This window comes from Alternaria arbusti, assembly GCF_024043155.1.
Source record: "Alternaria arbusti strain BMP 1465 chromosome Unknown scaffold_9, whole genome shotgun sequence".
NCBI classification, from domain to species: domain Eukaryota; kingdom Fungi; phylum Ascomycota; class Dothideomycetes; order Pleosporales; family Pleosporaceae; genus Alternaria; species Alternaria arbusti.
The window spans coordinates 645,159-664,113 of NW_026249949.1; the positions used below are offsets into that span (position 1 = coordinate 645,159).

An 18,955-nucleotide genomic window follows, 5' to 3' on the forward strand; every position below is an offset into this window, starting at 1 on the left:
AAGCTCTTACCTCACCCTAGGAGTATAGAGTTGCAACGGTGGCTCGAGAATGGCTTCGTAGCTCTGTTCTTAGTATTCTACGCGTCCGGCGCTCTGTATATTATTAGGTGTTGCGACCGGTCAGTTCGTATCCGGAAGGTGCTGGTGGACGCGTAGTGAATCAAGGCGACCATCGCAAAGGCAGTATCCCGATCACAGCCATTCATCTCGTAGTTGGTGTGAGGGTGTAAATCTGAAGCCGTAGACGATGTCACACCTCCGGCGAGTTTAGAATCGATAAGCTTTGACGCTAACAGGGTAACTCCGGCTTACAACCGGCCTGAACCCTTGCGTCATTGACGGAGAGCAACATTCTACTCTCCACCATCATCTTCATCGTACGAGGGTGCACAATTAACACAATATTGAATGCATCAGCACATCACGAGCAAGGTCATATACGACCTCGTACTAGGCTTAATCAGCCTTCCAAAGCAGTGCTTATGATGCCTCTCAAATTGCTCACGCTCACGAACACAGCTTTTTCGCCGCACCTTTACTTTTTTCACCTGCACATTCGGTACTGAGCTATCGATTCGACCCTCGTATTGACAGCTGATCCTCACGCTACATGCACCCTGAGGCCCTGTGCGGCTGTGGCACTTGTGGCACTTATGCAAGACTTATCCGGCAGGCTGGGGAAAGCTTCGCTCGCTAACGCGCGGGGTTGATCTATAACTGCCCTGATTGAGGAGCGCTGACCCTCATCGGGCATGCCGTGCGGTACTGCATACGGAGCGAATGCAGCCGACTGGAAGGGATCATCGTGGGTGTGGCAAGGCGGCCAAAGCTAACGGGTAGCGGAACGTCATGGGCTGGCTGGGGCCCGTTATGGTGGAACACATGACTGCTGCGCAGGTGGAACCTTTGGAGGGAGCTGCGATGAGGCTGCGCGAATACGGCGACTACGAGGGATGATCGTGAGTATAAAGCTCGACCGTGCCGTTGCTGGTAAACTGCACTCATCAGCTCCTACATACTCGATCAACGCCTAGCATACCTCAGACTTTATCACTGCATCGACCACCTACGAGATTAACCGACATCATCCAAAATGAAAACCTCATCCATCGCCCTCACCCTTGCAGCAGCTGCCGTTACGAGCGCACAGGATCCGTTTTACAACATCAGCTCTGCACCATTCTTTCTAGTCGTCACATCCGAAGACGGAAAGGTCAATGACACGCTAAGCGCCTGTCACGTCGGTGCAGCCATCGAATCACTCTGCCTCAGCAATGCTGGCGTAGGTGACAGCCCGGAACCCCTCGACGGCGCACAATTCCAATTCAACACATCCGTCTACTCTCAAGCACCGGAGGACGGCTTCGGCGTACCAGGCATCTTGACATGGTGGTTGAACACCACCACCCTCGACATTCCCTCTTCAGCGGCTTTCAACCTCGACCCAACTTCCAACCTTGCAGGCATCACTCTCAGCCCCGGAAGCGGAAGCGATACGACTATGCTGGCTTTCGACTCCCAGGACGAACTTACGTATCAGGGCTACGTTCGCGGCGAGAACAACACAGGCAACTATCAGGAATTCTACCGCTGGTATGCATGCGACACGGACTATGCCAGCTACAGGTACAACAACCTGGCATGGGGATTGGGTGCGGGCAAGCCAGACAACCCAACTTGTGTCTCGGTCAACGTGACGAGGGTGTTTGTCTAGAGGGGAAGATTGTGATGGAGGAATCTGTTCCGTAATGGTTGGATGAGAAGAGAAGAGATGGAGGAAGGCCCAATCGGGATTTACGACTTGACGTGCTACGCAACTAATGCTAATAGATAATGACACTCTTTTGACATGCGCAATCCGTTCCACGTGTACGTTCTGACAGATGCCAATCACCGTGATGTGATCGAAGGTCGCCTCTATGGATATCTATAAGCGAGGGTCCTTTCTCCCTAGCTTTCTGGCTCAATTTGCACCTGTACGCACCGTCCAGATTAACGCCGCCATGTTCAAACTTGTTCCTATCCTTCTTGCTTTTGCAGCTCTCACTCACGCTGACGCTGATTGCGAATACGATTGTGAACCCATCTACACCGTACAATCCGACCCCTTCAATCTCGTCCTCATATCCGAAGATCCTTCCCTGAACGGCAAAACACTATCTGCATGCCATGCGGGTGCAGCAGTTTTCACGCTCTGTCCCACGCTTTCAGAAGAAGGGGCCCAGTATCCCGTTGTCCTGACCCACAACACAACCGACACTGCCATCACAAACGTACGTCTCTAATACACATCTACACTGCTTTCCCTATCAGCCCTACCGACCACCAAAAGAAACCCACAGCCCCCATCCCCACATCCACTAACACGCCCACCCAGATCTTCGGCACCCAAGGCATCCTTTCCTGGACCATCCCCTACGACCCCTACCCCATCGACCTCTCCGTGCTCCTCCAACCCCAAGACATTGTCCCCTTGTCCATTGCCCAACTGGCCATGACCTACAGTGGCGACGGCAGCCTCTCTTTCGACAGCAACGACATACTCAACTTCCAGAATCCGATTACTTGGGGGGCGGAGAAACCTGAAATGGGTAAGTGGATCGGGTACTATCGCTGGTGGGTTTGCTTCACGTATTATGGAACGGGGTATGTTCGGCAGACTTTGGTGTGGGGGACGGGGGTTGGGAAACCTGGTAAGTTTGGTGCTTTCTTCTTTTTTCGGTAGATGTTGATGTTGGGGTGGTGGGACTGTGCTGACTGCTTTTGCTAGATCCGCCGAGTTGTATTAAGGTTGGGGTTAAGAGGGTGTTCGTGTGAGAGATTGCGTGAACTAAGTTCAGGTCTCTAGTGTGAGTCCGAGGCGCATTGCCTTCTTCGTCGATCAGACGGTAGATGGAGGTTTGCGGCGAATCCGGATGTGAGGTGGGCCTGCATCGATGTTACGGCTGTTGGGATTAGTAGAATGATGACAGGAAGGAGCGCGAGTTCTATGTGACAATCAATATTGATTATATTCCGGGTTAAAAGTCCATTTCTGTGTCTGCAATGTCGGAGTCTTCAGTAGGCTCGGCCGGCATGCTCTTTGTTGTTGAGGCTAGAACGAGCCCTCCAGGGATCGTGTCAGTGCCTCCGGAAACAAGGAAGCAAACATTAGAGACGACAAGAGCTCTGGTGGAAGTAGTGTGTCTAGTCGGCTCAAAGCTCGTATCCATGGGCGGAACCATTTGGGGTGGACCTCCGTGAGGCTTGACCCTCAGTCCCTGAAGCTTAAACGGTTAGCGTGTCACGCGAGACTGGGCGTCTTCCATGTCGCGTACTCAACCCCAGCCTCTCTCTACACGGCCACAGCGAAATTGGCTTCAGCACTTCCGAGATCTTTTCACCGTTCAATGACCTCATCGGCCGTCTTCCACAGTGTTTGGAGGCTAATGACGCGTCAAAATGCCTCACGACGCGGCTCTTGAGACCCGCGTGCGCCAATACCGCCACAAGCCCTCTTGCTGCCAACGCCAGCCCTACTGCAGTCAATGTCTACTACGTCAAACCATTGTATGGCTGCTATTGGACCCATAAATCTCCGATTAACGCGAAAGGCGTTTTCCAGGACGGATAGGCCTTCGAGATGGTCGCATTCAGCCTTCCCCGCGTAGATCCGACACAACGTGTGATGGCGTTCGAGGCGAGCAATGCCGTCATCGTGCTTTCCGGCGAATGTCAGCTAAGGTGCACCACCAACGTAGTGCTGGTAAGGCAGACTGTCTCGACATCGTCTCTCGATAAGTACAGCGCATAGCATCAATTGTATGCCGGCATTGCATAACATATGCTAACTAGCACTTCGTCATTCTTTCGCATCGCATCGCCCTCATGATTCCTACATTGTTTTTCTTCCCTTTGGCCCTACTTACAAAACCTACAACCGCACAGTCTTCTCCCTCCTCCTCGCCAAATACGCCTATACCTAGCAGTTCTACGGAAACAATCGTCGATGTCTCCAGTACCTTTACGAGTACCTACTCCGCCGACTTCTCGAGCGGTCTCCCGGGCATTGTCCTGAGCACATTCACCTCCGGGCGGCAGAACGCCACCGCTACCTCGTCGACGACAACACAAGAGGTGACAGCCATAGTCGGGCTGTCTCCTTCGACCGAATCCTCAAACGGCACTGCTTCATCGACCACGAAATCTGCTCGTCCAAGCCCGACTAATACTCAGCCATGCAATGGATACGTCGAGTTTTGCCAGAGGAGGTTTTCCAACATCTCTATGGTCGTCGCACATAACAGCCCATTCGTGAGGCCGCACAATGCAGCCAGCAACCAAGACTACCCAGTGCTTAATCAGCTCAACGATGGAGTTCGAGGGTGTAAGCGCATCATACACGATACCGGAAAACTCTGGCTGACTTTCAATAATAGTGCAGTTCGAGACCCAAAAACCCAACGAGACCTCCGCTATACGCCTCTGCCATACCTCCTGTAACCTGCTCGACGTGGGTACCCTCGAATCATACCTCGCAACGGTCAAAGGCTGGCTCGACCAAAACCCGTTCGAAGTCATTGCCATCATGATGGGCAACAACAACGGTCAGGATACTCGAAACCCAGCGACAGACTATATCGCACCTTTTCAGAACTCAGGAATAATGGAATACGTATGGACACCGCCTTCGGCTAGTCTGAATCTGACGGACTGGCCCACATTGGCCGAGATGATTATTAGAAATAAGCGTGTCGTGGTGATGTTGGACTATGGCGCAGACCAGGAACAAGTCCCGTGGCTGCTCAGCGAATTCAACTATCAGTGGCAAACACCCTTTTCGCCAACCGATCCCTCGTTCCCTTGTACGGAGCAACGACCCCCGAATCAGCCAGAAGAAGTCTCACGCGAGCGCATGTACGTGATGAATCACAACCTGAACATCGAAGTCAGCCTCCCGGGTGTAAGCAGCATCCTCATACCGGCATACTCCCTCCTCGATGAGATCAATGCTGTGTCCGGAAACGGCAGCGTTGGTCTTAACGTACAAAACTGCGAAAAAATGTGGACTCGTCCACCGAATTGGATACTCGTCGACTACTACAACTACGGCAACTTTAATGGCTCTGTCTTCCAGGTTGCTGCGACGGCCAACAACGTCACGTACAACGAGCAGTCGTGCTGTGGCACAGAGAGTACCAGCGCGGCACATATTCTGAGAAGTCAAGGGCTTCTCATAGCTTCATTGTTCGTCGGCGCTTATCTGTTGTGGTGAGCATAGTGCAAGGCAGCTCAATTAATTTTGGGCCATTGGTATAGCGAGGCGTTTCTGGGGGTTGGAGTTGCCTCCATTTACCGTACCGCTTGAGTAACGTCCGTCCTTGACCAATCTAATTGTTATTCTTTGTAGCCTTGGCGGCGCGTTGCTCAGTGTGCTCGCCTGCATGATGGCCGGTAGACTCAACCCAGAGACGATAACATGGTCTTCCTCTCAGAGATCACCGACCCAGTCGCAATCTGAATGAACCATACTATACCTATACGAAAAAGCATTGTTCAACGAAAAGGGTCAGGAAACCTCGGCGGTTGCGCCTGCAACTTCTATCATGCGTTTCGAGAGAGAATGGGCGCATTGACCGCATTAGGAGCTCCGGTTTCCAAGACCTTCTCTTGACATGATTCCTCGCTTGGAGTCTACTGGCTTATTCACTTCAAGCGCTGACTGGACTATGTATTCGCCAACTCCTCCTGCCTCTTGTCAATGCTTGCGCCCGCATCACTAATCAGCATTACTAGCACCTTTGTCCTCGACCTCAACCTCCACATACGAACGCTACCAACAATGTCGTCAGAAGTCCCTTACCTGGAGACCCGGATACTCGCTCTGGAACGCATGGCGATAGCGGATAGTGGAAAAGGAGCGTCCATCAACCGCTTCAACAGCGTACGGTACTGTCCGCCACCCTTTGATAAACTGCGATCGCTCAACTACGGACCGAACAAGTACACGTACGACTTCGAACCAGCTCCTCGCCAGAACGACGCAGTCATGTGGTACATTACACTTCTTATTCGCGACATGGAAGCGAACCACATCGGCGTCGCAGACATGCATCTCCGAGTAGAACCTACCGTCAAGTCACCGCCGTTCTGGCTGGTTTTACCCGACTACACTACGTACTGCAGCAAACTGTATACCTTTATGGATAGATTCAATGAGTTTCCCCTCACCGCTTGGGTAACCTTTTCCCCAGGAATGCCCGGTCCGACAGAGGATAATCTACACTTAAAGATCGGTACAGAATGGATCTTGTTAAAAGACTGGCTGCTTTCCAGCCAGACGCCCGCTGAAGACTTGGTTGGCGAGAGGGGCTACAGGGCGCAGCGCATCTGTTGGAAGCTCAATGGGAAGCACTTCCGGTTCGCCGACCTTCCAACCGAGATGCGCATGAAGGTTTTCGAGTTCGCTCTCGGTCCTAGAATCTACCCTTTGACTATACTCAAGGACGCTGATGTTCGTCTCGGCCTGGGCTTCCGCAATTGGCATGACAGCAGTCAAATCGATCAGCGCCACCCCTCACGGCTCTATGGACGTGAGCACACAGTTACAGGGTGCTCCGCTTACGAGCCCAATCTTGCGCTCTTGTCTATAAACAGACAGACCTATGGTGAGGCACTTCAGGCTGGCTGGGAAGACACTCGAAAATGCTTTTTCCACCCAGTCCAGCTCAGATCAGTCCTTGAGGCGGCTAGCAAACCGAACTTTAACTGGCTCAACCATCTCATTCTGGACTTCACGATGACCGATTGGTTCGGTTTCTTCGGCGTCGGATTTCGTGACGGCATCAATATGGATAACGGTGTGTCTCTTGGACCTATACTCGCTACTTTGGATGGACTGTCAACTCTGCAGCTTTGGTTTCGAAGCCCAGACGACGGAGCCGCTTACTATCCTTATGGGATGCGTCGTGTCGATAAGTCAATAATGGTCAGCTTTGTCTGTTGTCAACGTACAATGGTCGACTGGATCATGACATTCGCTTGGCCATCTGTAAGGGATCTGCCAAAGGTGAGACTCGGTGGGATCTTGAAAAAGGACACAAAGGACAAGTGGAATGAGCTCCTCGCGCTGCCTGCCAAAGACAAGGATGGCGTAATGGACCACGCTGCTGAGCTGGCGGCCATTCTGGATACCCCATCAGCAGATATGTAAGCATCTACCCATCTTCAAAAAGCGTCCCACCCTGGTTACTTGCTAACAATATTAATAGCCCACCTCCATGCTTTTGTCGCACGCCTTGCAAGGTTCGACACGGTAACCGTCACATTCACGACTGGCCTTCGAACAAGTTACCTCCGCCCGACGACTTCGACTGCGAGGAATAAGACGATCCGTCTTGAGCGGACCAGAACCAGGAACATATCATCGATATCTCGGAAGACCGAGGCATCCAGTCCAACAGGCTCGCCGCAAGGCAGGATTACATTGATCAAGGAACTGGAGGGTACACAAGATATCGTCAAATGCAAATACCCATTGAAGTCATGATAGAAGGGGCTGTAATCAATCACGTCCTTTCACTGTACGAAGAATGAGTAAAGCTTTAGAGACCAAGATCGCAATCGGCACACATCGAACAAGACGGGTTTGAAAATGAACCCTACTTATCTGTTCGCCCCATGAAACTCCAAGCTAGCTTCCAAGACGTTGAAGATATCAACAAATTACTTCATCATGCTTTATTGCGCCCTGATATACTCACAAGCTTCAAACACACCTTCAACATGGCGTATAGGTGGCCTTGCAAAAGTTTTGTTGCCACGATCTAATGCACCAGTTATTTTGACCAGCCGTTTTGTATGTTTAGTAGACCAAATAACACGGAAGAAACCAGAGAAAGCAAAGTGAACCCTCTGTATACGCTACTCCATTCCCTATTACTACTGCCTACAGCAAAATGCACAGACCGTCTCCGTTATTTGGCGCTAGCATCACCTCCCTGTGCATATTCTCGGGGCTATCAAGCCCTGATCTATCAAAAGCGCTCATTTACAAGGCGCATCAACTTCCTCAACTCCAACACGATGTCCGAAATGGCTGCTTCTGGTCTCTCCATTGAGCCTTTCGACCCTGACTACCACTCTCGGTCTGATATCGAACACGACATGGCTAGTCCTTCTCTTCCTCGGATACCGTTGTTCGTACCATCTCAGTATTGGACTACATATGCGCATTTGCCCGTCGGCTATCATGATTATCCCATTCAACAGTACTCGAGCGGCTTCGTGGTGACCCCCTCTGGCCTACTTGATTCCTCATACGACCCCTGGCAGTACGAGTACGAGATCGCTCCTTCGAACGCGGACACTTTCGGCTCCGCCACTCAACGGCTCAACCATGACAACTTCCTCGAAACCACTGATATCGCAAGGAGCTCAAGGCTTACCGCCACCGCGCCTCCCTTCGTACCCGTCAAGTCGTCAAAGCTCTCTGCAACAGCACCAACTTTTCTCCTAAGCTGCCTCGCAATCTTCGACCCTCCAGCCGGTGACCTCGCAAAACGCCCTCGCAAGTACAACCGCGTCCTCCCCGACGCGCGCAATGACAAAATCACCGACCCGCTCGTGATGATGCGGTGTCCACGCGACGGACAAGTCGGCCGCTTCACCGACGAGACCACGTACGAGTTCAATAAGGGCTGGCACTTCAACGACCCCGTACTCGCTGAGATGTATCATACGATGATCGCGCCGAAGAAACACAACTTTACTGCTTTCGCCCTGCGGGTCAACATCAGACCTGTGGATGACGCGCCGCCGCTGTGGCCGCCTTACATGAATCTCTTCGATATCAAGTCTTACTACTTCGAAGTCGTTGAGAAGGACAGTGAGAAACAGGCGAAATGGGTTACCATCTTGCCGAATGGCTCGCCGCCAACTGCCGAGACTATCCACATCTACGAGACATACAAGAAGGAGTGGGTATCTTTCGGTGATTGGCTCGCGAAGAATATCAAGTCACGCGAATGGCTCGGTCGTCTTGGGTATCACTTACAGTTCAAGTGGTACAAGAGTAAGGGCAGCAAACGTCGCTTCGAAGACTTTCCAGCCGAGATACGAGAGAAGATCTACAAGGCCGCGCTTGGTGGTGAAGTATACCCGCTGAGCAGTCAGTGCATCGCTAAGGAGTACCGCCACCCCTTTTCTGATGGGAGGCCCGAACCTGGAGCCCAGCTAACGTTGGGACTGGGCTATCACCGGGGTCTGTTTTGGCATCGAAAGGGTGACGCATTATTGGCGTCTCCGTGGGATAACGACCAGATGTCAGAAGATCGACCTTTCGTATACGAACCAGATATCTCGCTTTCAGCAGTCAACTCCACGATCCGCGACGAGTTTCTTCACTTCGCCTGGGTACGAATGCGTAGCCGATTCTTCGAGCCAAAGCTATTTACCCTAGCCACGGAAGCACAACCGGGCACAGTTGTGGCTTACCAATACCTGAGCAAAGTCGAGTTGAGCTTCACTAATAAAGAGTGGTTTACTTTCTTCGGTGTCAATATGGATCGTCACCCGTTCGGAATCAATACTGGCTGGGCTCAGTCTCAAGGTTCCTATCTTCGTAAGCTTGAAAGCCTTCGCGACTTACGTCTTCGCTATCGAACGCCGGATGACGGCTACCAGGGCAGCCAATGGGGCAGTGAATACGAACACGATCGATTTTGTCGGTATGGAGGGGAGGATTACATTTGCTGTCAGCGTACGATGGTGGACTGGATCTGCACTTTCGCATATCCTTTTCTAATCGACAAGTGCAAAAAAAAGGAGTCGAAAGAGAAACTAACAGTCACGTTGACCGGTGCTGTGAAGACGGTTACGAAAGAGAAATGGGAGGCGATCTTCAAGGGCCAGCGCGATCACGACCAGGAAGCGGCGTTGGAAGCCATTTTTAATACATCGGATGAAGAACTGTAAGTACCGAGATACGTATACGTTGAATCGCATGTGTGCTGACCTTTAAATAGGCCCCCAAGATGTCAGTGCGGAACGGTATGCGCGTTCCCTTACAGGAGTCGACAAGAACCTGGGCGTTATTTCACTCACGGTGATACGTTCGATCCAGGTACTTAGATACAGAGCTGGAGGGATTAGAGGAAATCTATGACCAATGTGGAACCAGTCGCGGGATACGAATGTGAAGAAAAGCGGGGGTGTAGTAGTAGGAGACTAAGGATGCATCTTTGAGACTACTATGTAACTCGTTTGGTTGGAGGTGTGGCGTCTCTTTCATTCTTTCAACCCTATGATGTCCATCATAGTACTCATCATGCCAAGGTCGCGCATGCAGTAGGGTCGAAGGTGTCGTAGTGCACTCGCATGCCTATTCCAGATGATTAGAATGCCCACGAACAGTTCATGTAGCGAACCTGTACTTACTGACTGGCAGTGGCACCCACTCATCCTTAGCCTCGCTCAAAAAGCTTACAGTACCCTCTTGAACCTCCCGCCTCAACGTCTCTTGCGTACCCGGCCCCTTTCTGAGACCTTCCATTCGAGCAAAGATACGCAACTGGGTGACTAAACCAGCAACGATGATAGGCCTGGTCAGGGCTCCGTGCAACCCGTCGATGAATGGTAGGTACAGCTCGTGTGGACGGTCGAGGTTGATGTTGTCGGGGTCAGGAAAGATAGCGGGATCGCGAGATGCAGTAGCCACGTCGAGGATAAGGTCATCACCCTTGTTAATACCCTCTGCGTGTCGCCAGTCGCTAGTGGTGAGAAAGGTATTAGGGATGCGAAGGAAGCCAGTTGCGGGTGTGATAAGGCGCAGAGCCTCAAGCACATATGCGCGCAGTACCTCGGAGTTTGCTGGTGTAATGTCTTTCGCCAGTTTTTGGATGTCTGGCCAGTGCATAGAATGGTAAGGTTCCGAGAGGAAGAGATCGATGACTTGGCAGAACTAGTAATGGTCAGCCGGGGCGAATGCTTGAAACGACTTGTAGACTTACAGCAAAGGTGCTGAACACGACAAGATCTACGGCAAGTATGACCACTAGAGAGACAACTTCTTTGACCTTTGCCCCATTATCGAAGAGCCGTTGCATCACTTTCGCTCCATGGTCTGGCATGAGATTGCGCTTCGCATGTCGTCGCTTACGGGGATCCGGAAATTGCACAGCGGGTGATGCTTTCATTCCTTCGCAAACAACCCTGACCTCTTTCGACATTTCATCGCTTGCAGTGATTGCATCCCTCCGCAATGCGGCAGAATTCGCAGGGTTGTTGTCTAGATGAACGAAGTGAAATACTGCTATCATCTTGCTGAAGAGCTGCTTGTCATCAAAGCTGGCCGTTGAATCTTGCGAGTCGCTGATCGGGATGTTGAACAGACACGCAGCAAATTGTGTCCAACTGCGAGCTGCCACGTCTTTGATCGCATCTATCTCGGCAACTTTGAAAAGCCACTTGCTGTTGTTCTGCACGAGCTGGGTGGTCTTCAGGTTGAGGAAGTGCGCAAAGATTTCTATCGACTCCTCGGGGCCGAGTATAGCTTGCCGAATGATGTCCTGCTGTTTGACGGCAGCGATAGTGTTACCAAGCAGAACATGTGGTTGATACTCCAATTGCCGCAGGGTGTGAGTCCACGCTGTCGTGTACAAAGTCTGGTCACGAAGAATACGGAGGATCATCTTGTAATCGGTGATGACTGTGGGAGGCGACCCGTAGCGCGGCTTCTCATAGCAGAAATCTGTCTCGTGCCCGAGAGACTTCTGTCGTCGTCTCATCTCCACAGGCGTGGTCAGCGGGTAGTGCGCGTAAATCGAGTTGCCACGATAGTATTCGGGAAAGACTCTCATCAGTAGCTTGTACATGACACCTCCGCCATCGATTGAGTATTCGCTGGAAGCTGCGTTGAACCCAAAAGCTGTCAGGTGGTGCGGGGTGTAGTCCACGGTGTAGAATCGATCACCCCGAATAAGAGAGAGCGCATGTGACACCACTGCTCTGGTCGCCGTCGTTCCTGCACACAATCCTGATCCCGGAGTCATCGGGGCAGTTGGCTCTTCCAGAATAGTTCCGGCATATAGCTCGACGTTCTCAACATCTTCGTACAAGACTTCGAGCGCGGCAGCGACGTCAGGGTCGGAGTGAATATCGCTGAACGAGGTGTGAGATGTCATCCCGAAGAATCTTCTGGTCTCATTGAGAGAAGCTACGCCCCATTGCCGACCTTGCTCAATACTCATTACTTCGATGACCTTCAACGCCAGAGGGACCCGATGTGGGCCGAAGCTCATGGCAACTTCATCCGTGGCTTCTGTGAGTATCTGGACGATATCTTCATCGCGAAAGTAGCCGTCGCCCTTCCTTTCGAGACCAGCGAAGACACGCCGACCAGGATCCGCAGGCGGTATAGCAGCATGTCGACGCATGCCAGCTCGCATGTCTTCCAAAGTCAGATGGCCAATCTTCATATCTGGACATATCATAGACATGTGATCTGTGAGCCAGTCCTCGTCCTTCTTCGATATAGTCGAATGCCACCGATAGATCATGTTTATCTCGGCGCTTGTCTGGTTGCCGCGGGCCTTGTCGATGTCTGTCGGCCCGATGATACCCTCTATCTTTGCTCGTGGATCTAAGGTCACCGATGAATCTACGCACTGTAGGTTGAGGATCGTGCGCACGTAGTCTTTTAGGACAATGTTGATGTATAATCCGGTCGTTACTAGCCGTGCAGTCTGGAAGAGGTCGTTGTCGCGCTTGCTGAGAGCTCGCTTGTAAGACCCCGTGTCAATTCCAGCCGCGTTGCAGGGATGGCTGAATCGACCGTTCTCATTGATGATGGCCAGTTGCTCGACAACGATGTTGTGAAACCGCGAAAAGCATACAATCAGGGCAGAGGACTACCAAAGATGAGCAATTACACAACAAACTAGAGCTCATGACTTACCGCTGCGGGCCGGCTGAGGATCCTTGTGTCAGCGAAAGCATCAGGCTTCAACTTCCCATCGACGAAGGTGCGGACAGAGCTCTGTGCTTCCTCTGATTCCCCGTATAGTGACGATAGGTCCAAGTATGAAGATGTCATAGCCACATCATTATCTTCGTCGCCTGTACGAAACACATCGCATACCATGACAGCCGCGAAGGCAAAGAACAGACTCGATAGTTGGCTGGGGTGGGGCTTTGGCTTGGCTTCTCGCGCGAGCAGTGTATCGAAGAGCAGTTCTGGATCGGGAAGCTTTGTAGGTATATGTCTTGGAGTGACCATGCGCGCGTAGTAAGAACCAGCCTTACCGACGTTGGGCAGGTGGATGTTGTTGTTGCTCCCATCAGCGGATCGATACTTGTCTGGCTCATGTCAGCATTGGAGAACGAGACGGAGCAAGGGGAAACTACATCGACCCCCTAGTGATGAATACACCGGCTGTTCCATGTCCCTACAGAACGTTTTGAGCAAACTACTAGTACTGGTCTCATTGAGGGTAGATGATGCCAGAAACTGTACGAGCTTCTCCTGTCATATGTTGTTAGCTGCGGCTCTTTCCACGTTGAGGCAGTCACTTACATCTTGTGTGCTATCATCAGACACAACACTATGAGTAGTACCACTGAAAAAACCGCTTGTTTCGTGATTACTGGGACTGGCGTGGCCACTGGCGTCCTGGGCCAGTTCCTGAAGAGGACGCATCGGACCGTTATTACTCGGCAAAAGAGTGCGTAGGTAAAGGTATAATAGAGGGTATGTCGAAGTTGAGTGTGGCTGACGTGTAGCTGGCACGAGAGTGAGGTCATGCTGTGGCGTTGTCACTACCTGGGTACCTTATCGCATGGCCTGATGGTATCCACATGGATGATTTCATCTCATCGCCAAGGAAACGGGCTTCGTTGGAAGAAGTAGTCGCGAGGTAGTACATGAGCAGTTGTAGGAAGTCTCAGCCACCGCCTCATCCCACAATGACGCCACCGCGCTGTCTTACAGGGCAGGTGCTGCCACGAGGTGCAAACGTTATCCGAACGATCGAGGAAACACGAGAGCGACGGATGATCTGGATGCATGGATCTGAATACACCAAGAGTCGCCTTCTGATGATCTGTTGCGGCTCTTGCGCACAGATAAGGCTAATGACCTAACACCTGTCTATTACGCGGTTTCTCGCAAAGCTCCGTCTTCTCCAATCTCAGCGTCGGTACCGAAGTCACGGGATAGTCAGGATTCTCCCACACTACACCGTACCTCAACCGTTGCTCGCCGCATTCCTTGAGCAGCCTTCTGACCTCGGCGTTGGGATGCGACTCTGCAAGAAGCGGCGCATTGAAGGCTTTTGCGATTTCGATTGGTGAGAGCGAGACCTCGCGGCCTAGATGCCACCATCCCGCCAATACTGTGAAAACACAGGCCGTGGCTACGAGCGTGATGCCGATGGCAATGGCGAGGAATTGGTATTGACTCTTGAACACGACTGCTTCGCCAGTCTGCTCGACTAGTATTGTCTGCTGGTAGATACCCTCCCTCTCCGACTCAGGCCAGGGGCGAAGATAGTCGGAGGTCACAGAGGTTAACTTGCTAAGATTACCCTTTACGCCCGGTATGAACAGCGCGGTTCGAAGGGAAAGCTCGCGGAGTGAGTTTAGGACGTCAGATGTCGGATCCGGAAACGTCATGTTGCAGAAGTCATCCATAGATGCTGTCGATTCCACCAAGTCGGTCATGTAATTGAAGATAGTCGTGCCGCTCGTACTCGATCTCCAGCTCCAAGGACCAAAGTTCCAATATACACCCATGTTCGATTCCCACTTGGCCTTCATGTAAAGAAATGTGCCACCATGAGTGCTCTTTCTAGCGTCACTAGCCCAGCCATGCCAAAATGGAGTGAGAGATTGAGTTCTGTCCGATTCCCATGAGCCATTTGGGTCAAGGGCAATGGTGTCATTCTTGATTATGACAGGATACTCAATGAGAGCAGGCCGTAACTCGCAATGGGTTCTATTCATGGATCCAATGCACGCTTTCGAACTCTTGAACATGGCCGTGTAGCTCATGAAGACTCCAGGATTTTGGGGAGAATACCCATTGTCAAGACTAGTGAAGTTCGACCAGAAGATGTGCGTCTCGTTTGTATTGCCGCCTGTTCCTACAATAGCAGTGCGGTTGTACGGGTTAGTGGTATTCTGAGTACAGACCGCGTCATATCCTGCACTTAGTAAAGTGCCCTTGCATACACCTAGACAGCCAGAGTTGGGCAAAACCATAGGCTGCCCATCGGAGTGTTGTTTGACAATTTCACTGAATATGGGAGTCAGTAAGGACGCTCTACCAAACCCCGCGCCTCTTCCCGTGAAACCATCCGGGATTTCTTTTGCGATATTTATGGTGAGATTCTTCATCTCGACTTGGGTTCGTTGGTGGATGACAGAAGCGCGTTGCAAAAGAGGTCCGTTGATAGGCGCTAGTGTAACAGCGAGTCCAGCCAGAGCGACCAGGTTGAAAGACCGCCCCGATCGCAGTATTGGGACGACCCCATGTCCGAACGACCAAATATTGTGCAGATCCTTGACTTTCGCGTCGCCTTTCAAGGCCTTTACACACCAGGCGATGGTGACAGCTTGCGCGAGAGCATATTGCAGCGCAATGTTCGCGATCGTGTATGATATGGCGAGACACACAGTGGGTTGATACTTCCAGGAGGTAATAGGCTGACCGTCCGATGCGGCGATGATGTAAATCATGCTGACCGTTGCAGCCAGCGCGATGACAAGGGCGAAAACTCCAGAGCGGGGAAAGCGCCGCCAAAATCCGGTTCTCCATGAATATTGACGTGGGGGCTGTGAAGGATGAGAATCCTTCTCGTGCTCTTTAAGGAGACGATTCTTCATGATACTGCTCGAATGAGAGAGCTCGCCATCATCAGAGACCATGGTTGAGGGGAATCAGAGAACGAACGATGAATCGGGTACTTCAGATAGGATAACAACGTGTACGTACCTGGATGTGAGCTGCTTAACAAGGCTGCTGTAGAATAAGGCCCCCTGGCCCCCAAATACCCGCTGTGCGACTGTGCCAATAGGCTCGCTACTTGGCACGCTTGTAACTGCAGTTGGCTACACCATCTGCGATACAGGGTGCGCTATTCGTGGATTCAGAGGATGCAAGTCTAGAGGCACAGCCTCAAATCAGTCATCATTTTCGCAGAGCCGCCCATTGCACTCCGCGGAAGTCCAAGGATAAAGCTGCATTACAAGCGATGTCAGACAGGCACTGCGATTGGATCATAGTACATTGATCTGGATAAGGTCAGTATCGAAAAGTACAATGGCAGGCCATCAACCCATACCAATTGCAATACCCATGTAAGTGGGCGTATTAACGGCATGAATGTCGCCAGGGTGATTGCAACTGTTCGCGTGGATGCGAGCAAGACGGAGTTGGTGCTCAGATTTTGGTTCATGGGTATCTCATCTACATATGAAATCGTACCGTATCGCTCGTAGCGTCCGGGTGCTCATCCTCGTTCGAACCGTTGTTCGCGGTCGGACCGTTGCCGCAAGTATCCGCCTCGTTTTCGTCTCGTTCTCGCCCCGTCCTTGCTTCGTCCTCGTCTCGTTGACGCACTGTCAACGTACCGTTTTCGTGCTGACGCCTAGAAGACCATCTCATGCGGCCTATCGCTGCTCCTTAAAGCGAAGCTAGCACCGAGGTAAGACTCCAGATCAGGAGTCCTCTTGATATTAGCCATAAGCGCCTTGTCCACCTTCTTCTGGTCTTCTATCCGCTGAGGATCCGTCTCCTTCTTTGCAGGTGTCTCGCCGTCCTTGAAGAAGTCGTCCTCGCCCTTGCCGTCCTTCTTCTCGCGCGCCCAGTACTCGTCCTTGCTGACGCGCGACACGACTTCCTCGTCCAGACCGGCGATGTCGACAACGGTCGAGGTCGCGATGACGTAGCGGTGGTTGACGCGACGCAGGGGGACGCCGTTGGATTTGAAGGGGCCGGTGATGAGGAGCACGCCTTGTTCGAGCTGGCGCAGGAGTACGACGCGCTTACCGCGGAAGCGGCCGGAGAGGAGGATCAGGACGGTTCCTGAGGCGAGCGACTCGCGGTACTTGGTGGGGTGGGCTGTCTTGCGCGCCTGTGAATTGGGTCGTTAGCTTGATATTCGCGACAACTCCAACATATACATTTGTGTGTCTTTTCCACGAGTCAAAATTCATCGCGAGAAATGCGCATACCTTCTTCATCTGCGCCTCCTCCTCGGCAGCGTAGTACTTGGATGCTTTCTGGTCGGCCATTGTGTTGATCTGAGGCGAAGAAAGTCTGGACGTCAATTAGTATGTTTCGCACGCAAATTTGCTAGACAAACAGAATAGCCCGGGATCTTCTTACATTTTCTTGTGGTGATGATGATGTCGCCGTCGCGATTTCAGGGTCGAGATGTGCGAGCGCTCGCTAAGATCAGCCCTACGGCGCTAGTGGTCCCCGCAAACCATCGTTCACATGTGAACACTGGCAGGATCATTTCCGTGATGCGGACGCATGCTGTAATGGTATCACACTGTAGCAAGTGTGATCGCAAGGTCGAAATATAGATACCAGTGGAGTCGCATATGGCACTAAGTCGCATAGATCATGAGCGTGTATTGTACATTAATCCGAGACCATCCGCGTATGAAGGTCTTTAGATCGTGGGTATCAGCAGCCTATTATTTCTTCTCCGTAAGACTCTGTCTCTGCCTCAGCTCACCCATCTTTCCAACAGCCTTGTCCATGCCACTCCACTTCCGCACAAGATGATTCACGCCGACAGGCAGTACACCAAGGATCTGGATATACTTTGAGTACAAAGGCAGCGCAATCTCGCCGCTCTCACCCCGCTCAATCAGCTTGATGATGTCCTTTCCAATATCGGCAGGCGTAACCACAGGCGCTAGAAAGTTGCTTGGGGTCTTGAGGCCTGCAAACATGGTTGTACCCATCTGACCAGGTTGTACGAGGATTGTCTTGATGTCCTTTGCAGCGGGGTTTTGTGCAAGCTCCGCGCGAAGCGAGTGATGCAGCGCCAGAAGTGCCGCTTTTGAAGCTGTGTATGCGGATAGGTTGGCGGCACCGAGGTGGCCGAGGACTGAGGAAACGGTTACGATGGTGCCGCGGCCTTCCTTCAGCATGTGCGGGAGGATTGTACGGAGGGTGGTGAACTGAGAGAGGGTGTTGACGCGGAAGGTGCTGGTGAGGTGTCAGCAGATGTCAACAAGGATTCCAGAGTATACATACCGCTCCACATCTTCAGCGGTTGAGTCGAGGATTGACTTGGTTTGCACCATGCCAGCGTTGTTGATCAAGATCGTCGGAGCGCCGAGCTGTGGTCGTTAGCAGAGTGCGATCTCCTAGCAGAGGAATACTCACGTCGTCGACAATCTTGGCTACGGCAACTTCAACCTGCTTTGCATCGCTCACGTCGCACTTGTAGTAAACCACGCCCTTGTTTTCCGCCTCATCTTCATCGACCTCCTTCATGTCCAGGACGGCGATGTTGGCATTGCGCATTCCATACGTCTCGGCCAATAGTCCACCCAGACCGTCAACACCGCCGGTTATAACAATAACCTCTTCCTCTAGGTCCACCTCGCGCGGTGATCCCCATGCGATCCGGTCGCTGATGAGTCCGAAGATGCCGGTGACGGTCATGAGCATAGCCCACGCCATGGCAATGCGCATCTCGATGTTCTCATAGGGTGTATACTGCGCGCGCAGACACAGTACCACGACCCATGATACGAACGGATGGAAGACCGTGTATCCGAGGACGTACCATATCAGGTCGACATTGATGTAGTGGTGCCATGGCTCGTCGGGTCGGTCGAAGCTCTTCGGTAGCTGGACGGGTACTTCCCTTATTGAGGAAGACATGGTGGGCATGTCGATACAAGAGGATTGTTGGATCATGGAGGATGGTGGGGCGCGTCGGCGCGTAGTTGA

General features: G+C 52.1%; 6 protein-coding genes across 6 annotated transcripts; 3 read left to right on the top strand and 3 right to left on the bottom strand.

Annotated features, from left to right (window-relative positions):
• Positions 1 to 1,093: 1,093 nt before the first annotated feature.
• J4E86_007135 (uncharacterized protein) lies at positions 1,094 to 5,254 on the top strand (the record flags this gene model as incomplete). Its single annotated transcript, XM_051447657.1, has 7 exons — positions 1,094 to 1,593; positions 1,627 to 1,702; positions 1,992 to 2,273; positions 2,378 to 2,591; positions 2,771 to 2,790; positions 3,835 to 4,366; positions 4,419 to 5,254. The coding sequence occupies 7 exons, from the start codon at positions 1,094 to 1,096 to the stop codon at positions 5,252 to 5,254; spliced, it is 2,460 nt and encodes an 819-aa protein (XP_051301255.1).
• Positions 5,255 to 5,821: 567 nt separating this feature from the next.
• J4E86_007136 (uncharacterized protein) lies at positions 5,822 to 7,365 on the top strand (the record flags this gene model as incomplete). The annotated part of the gene is made up of 2 exons (XM_051447658.1): positions 5,822 to 7,188; positions 7,251 to 7,365. The coding sequence occupies 2 exons, from the start codon at positions 5,822 to 5,824 to the stop codon at positions 7,363 to 7,365; spliced, it is 1,482 nt and encodes a 493-aa protein (XP_051301256.1).
• A 699-nt stretch (positions 7,366 to 8,064) lies between these two features.
• Positions 8,065 to 9,954, top strand: J4E86_007137 (uncharacterized protein; the record flags this gene model as incomplete). Its single annotated transcript, XM_051447659.1, has 2 exons — positions 8,065 to 9,703; positions 9,827 to 9,954. The coding sequence occupies 2 exons, from the start codon at positions 8,065 to 8,067 to the stop codon at positions 9,952 to 9,954; spliced, it is 1,767 nt and encodes a 588-aa protein (XP_051301257.1).
• A 439-nt stretch (positions 9,955 to 10,393) lies between these two features.
• J4E86_007138 (uncharacterized protein) lies at positions 10,394 to 15,714 on the bottom strand (the record flags this gene model as incomplete). The annotated part of the gene is made up of 4 exons (XM_051447660.1): positions 10,394 to 10,939; positions 10,989 to 12,887; positions 12,935 to 13,335; positions 14,133 to 15,714. 4 exons carry the CDS (start codon positions 15,712 to 15,714, stop codon positions 10,394 to 10,396), a joined length of 4,428 nt encoding a protein of 1,475 aa, XP_051301258.1.
• Positions 15,715 to 16,625: 911 nt separating this feature from the next.
• Positions 16,626 to 17,271, bottom strand: J4E86_007139 (uncharacterized protein; the record flags this gene model as incomplete). The annotated part of the gene is made up of 2 exons (XM_051447661.1): positions 16,626 to 17,111; positions 17,212 to 17,271. 2 exons carry the CDS (start codon positions 17,269 to 17,271, stop codon positions 16,626 to 16,628), a joined length of 546 nt encoding a protein of 181 aa, XP_051301259.1.
• Positions 17,272 to 17,682: 411 nt separating this feature from the next.
• J4E86_007140 (uncharacterized protein) lies at positions 17,683 to 18,922 on the bottom strand (the record flags this gene model as incomplete). The annotated part of the gene is made up of 3 exons (XM_051447662.1): positions 17,683 to 18,202; positions 18,251 to 18,336; positions 18,383 to 18,922. 3 exons carry the CDS (start codon positions 18,920 to 18,922, stop codon positions 17,683 to 17,685), a joined length of 1,146 nt encoding a protein of 381 aa, XP_051301260.1.
• Between the last annotated feature and the right edge of the window lie 33 nt (positions 18,923 to 18,955).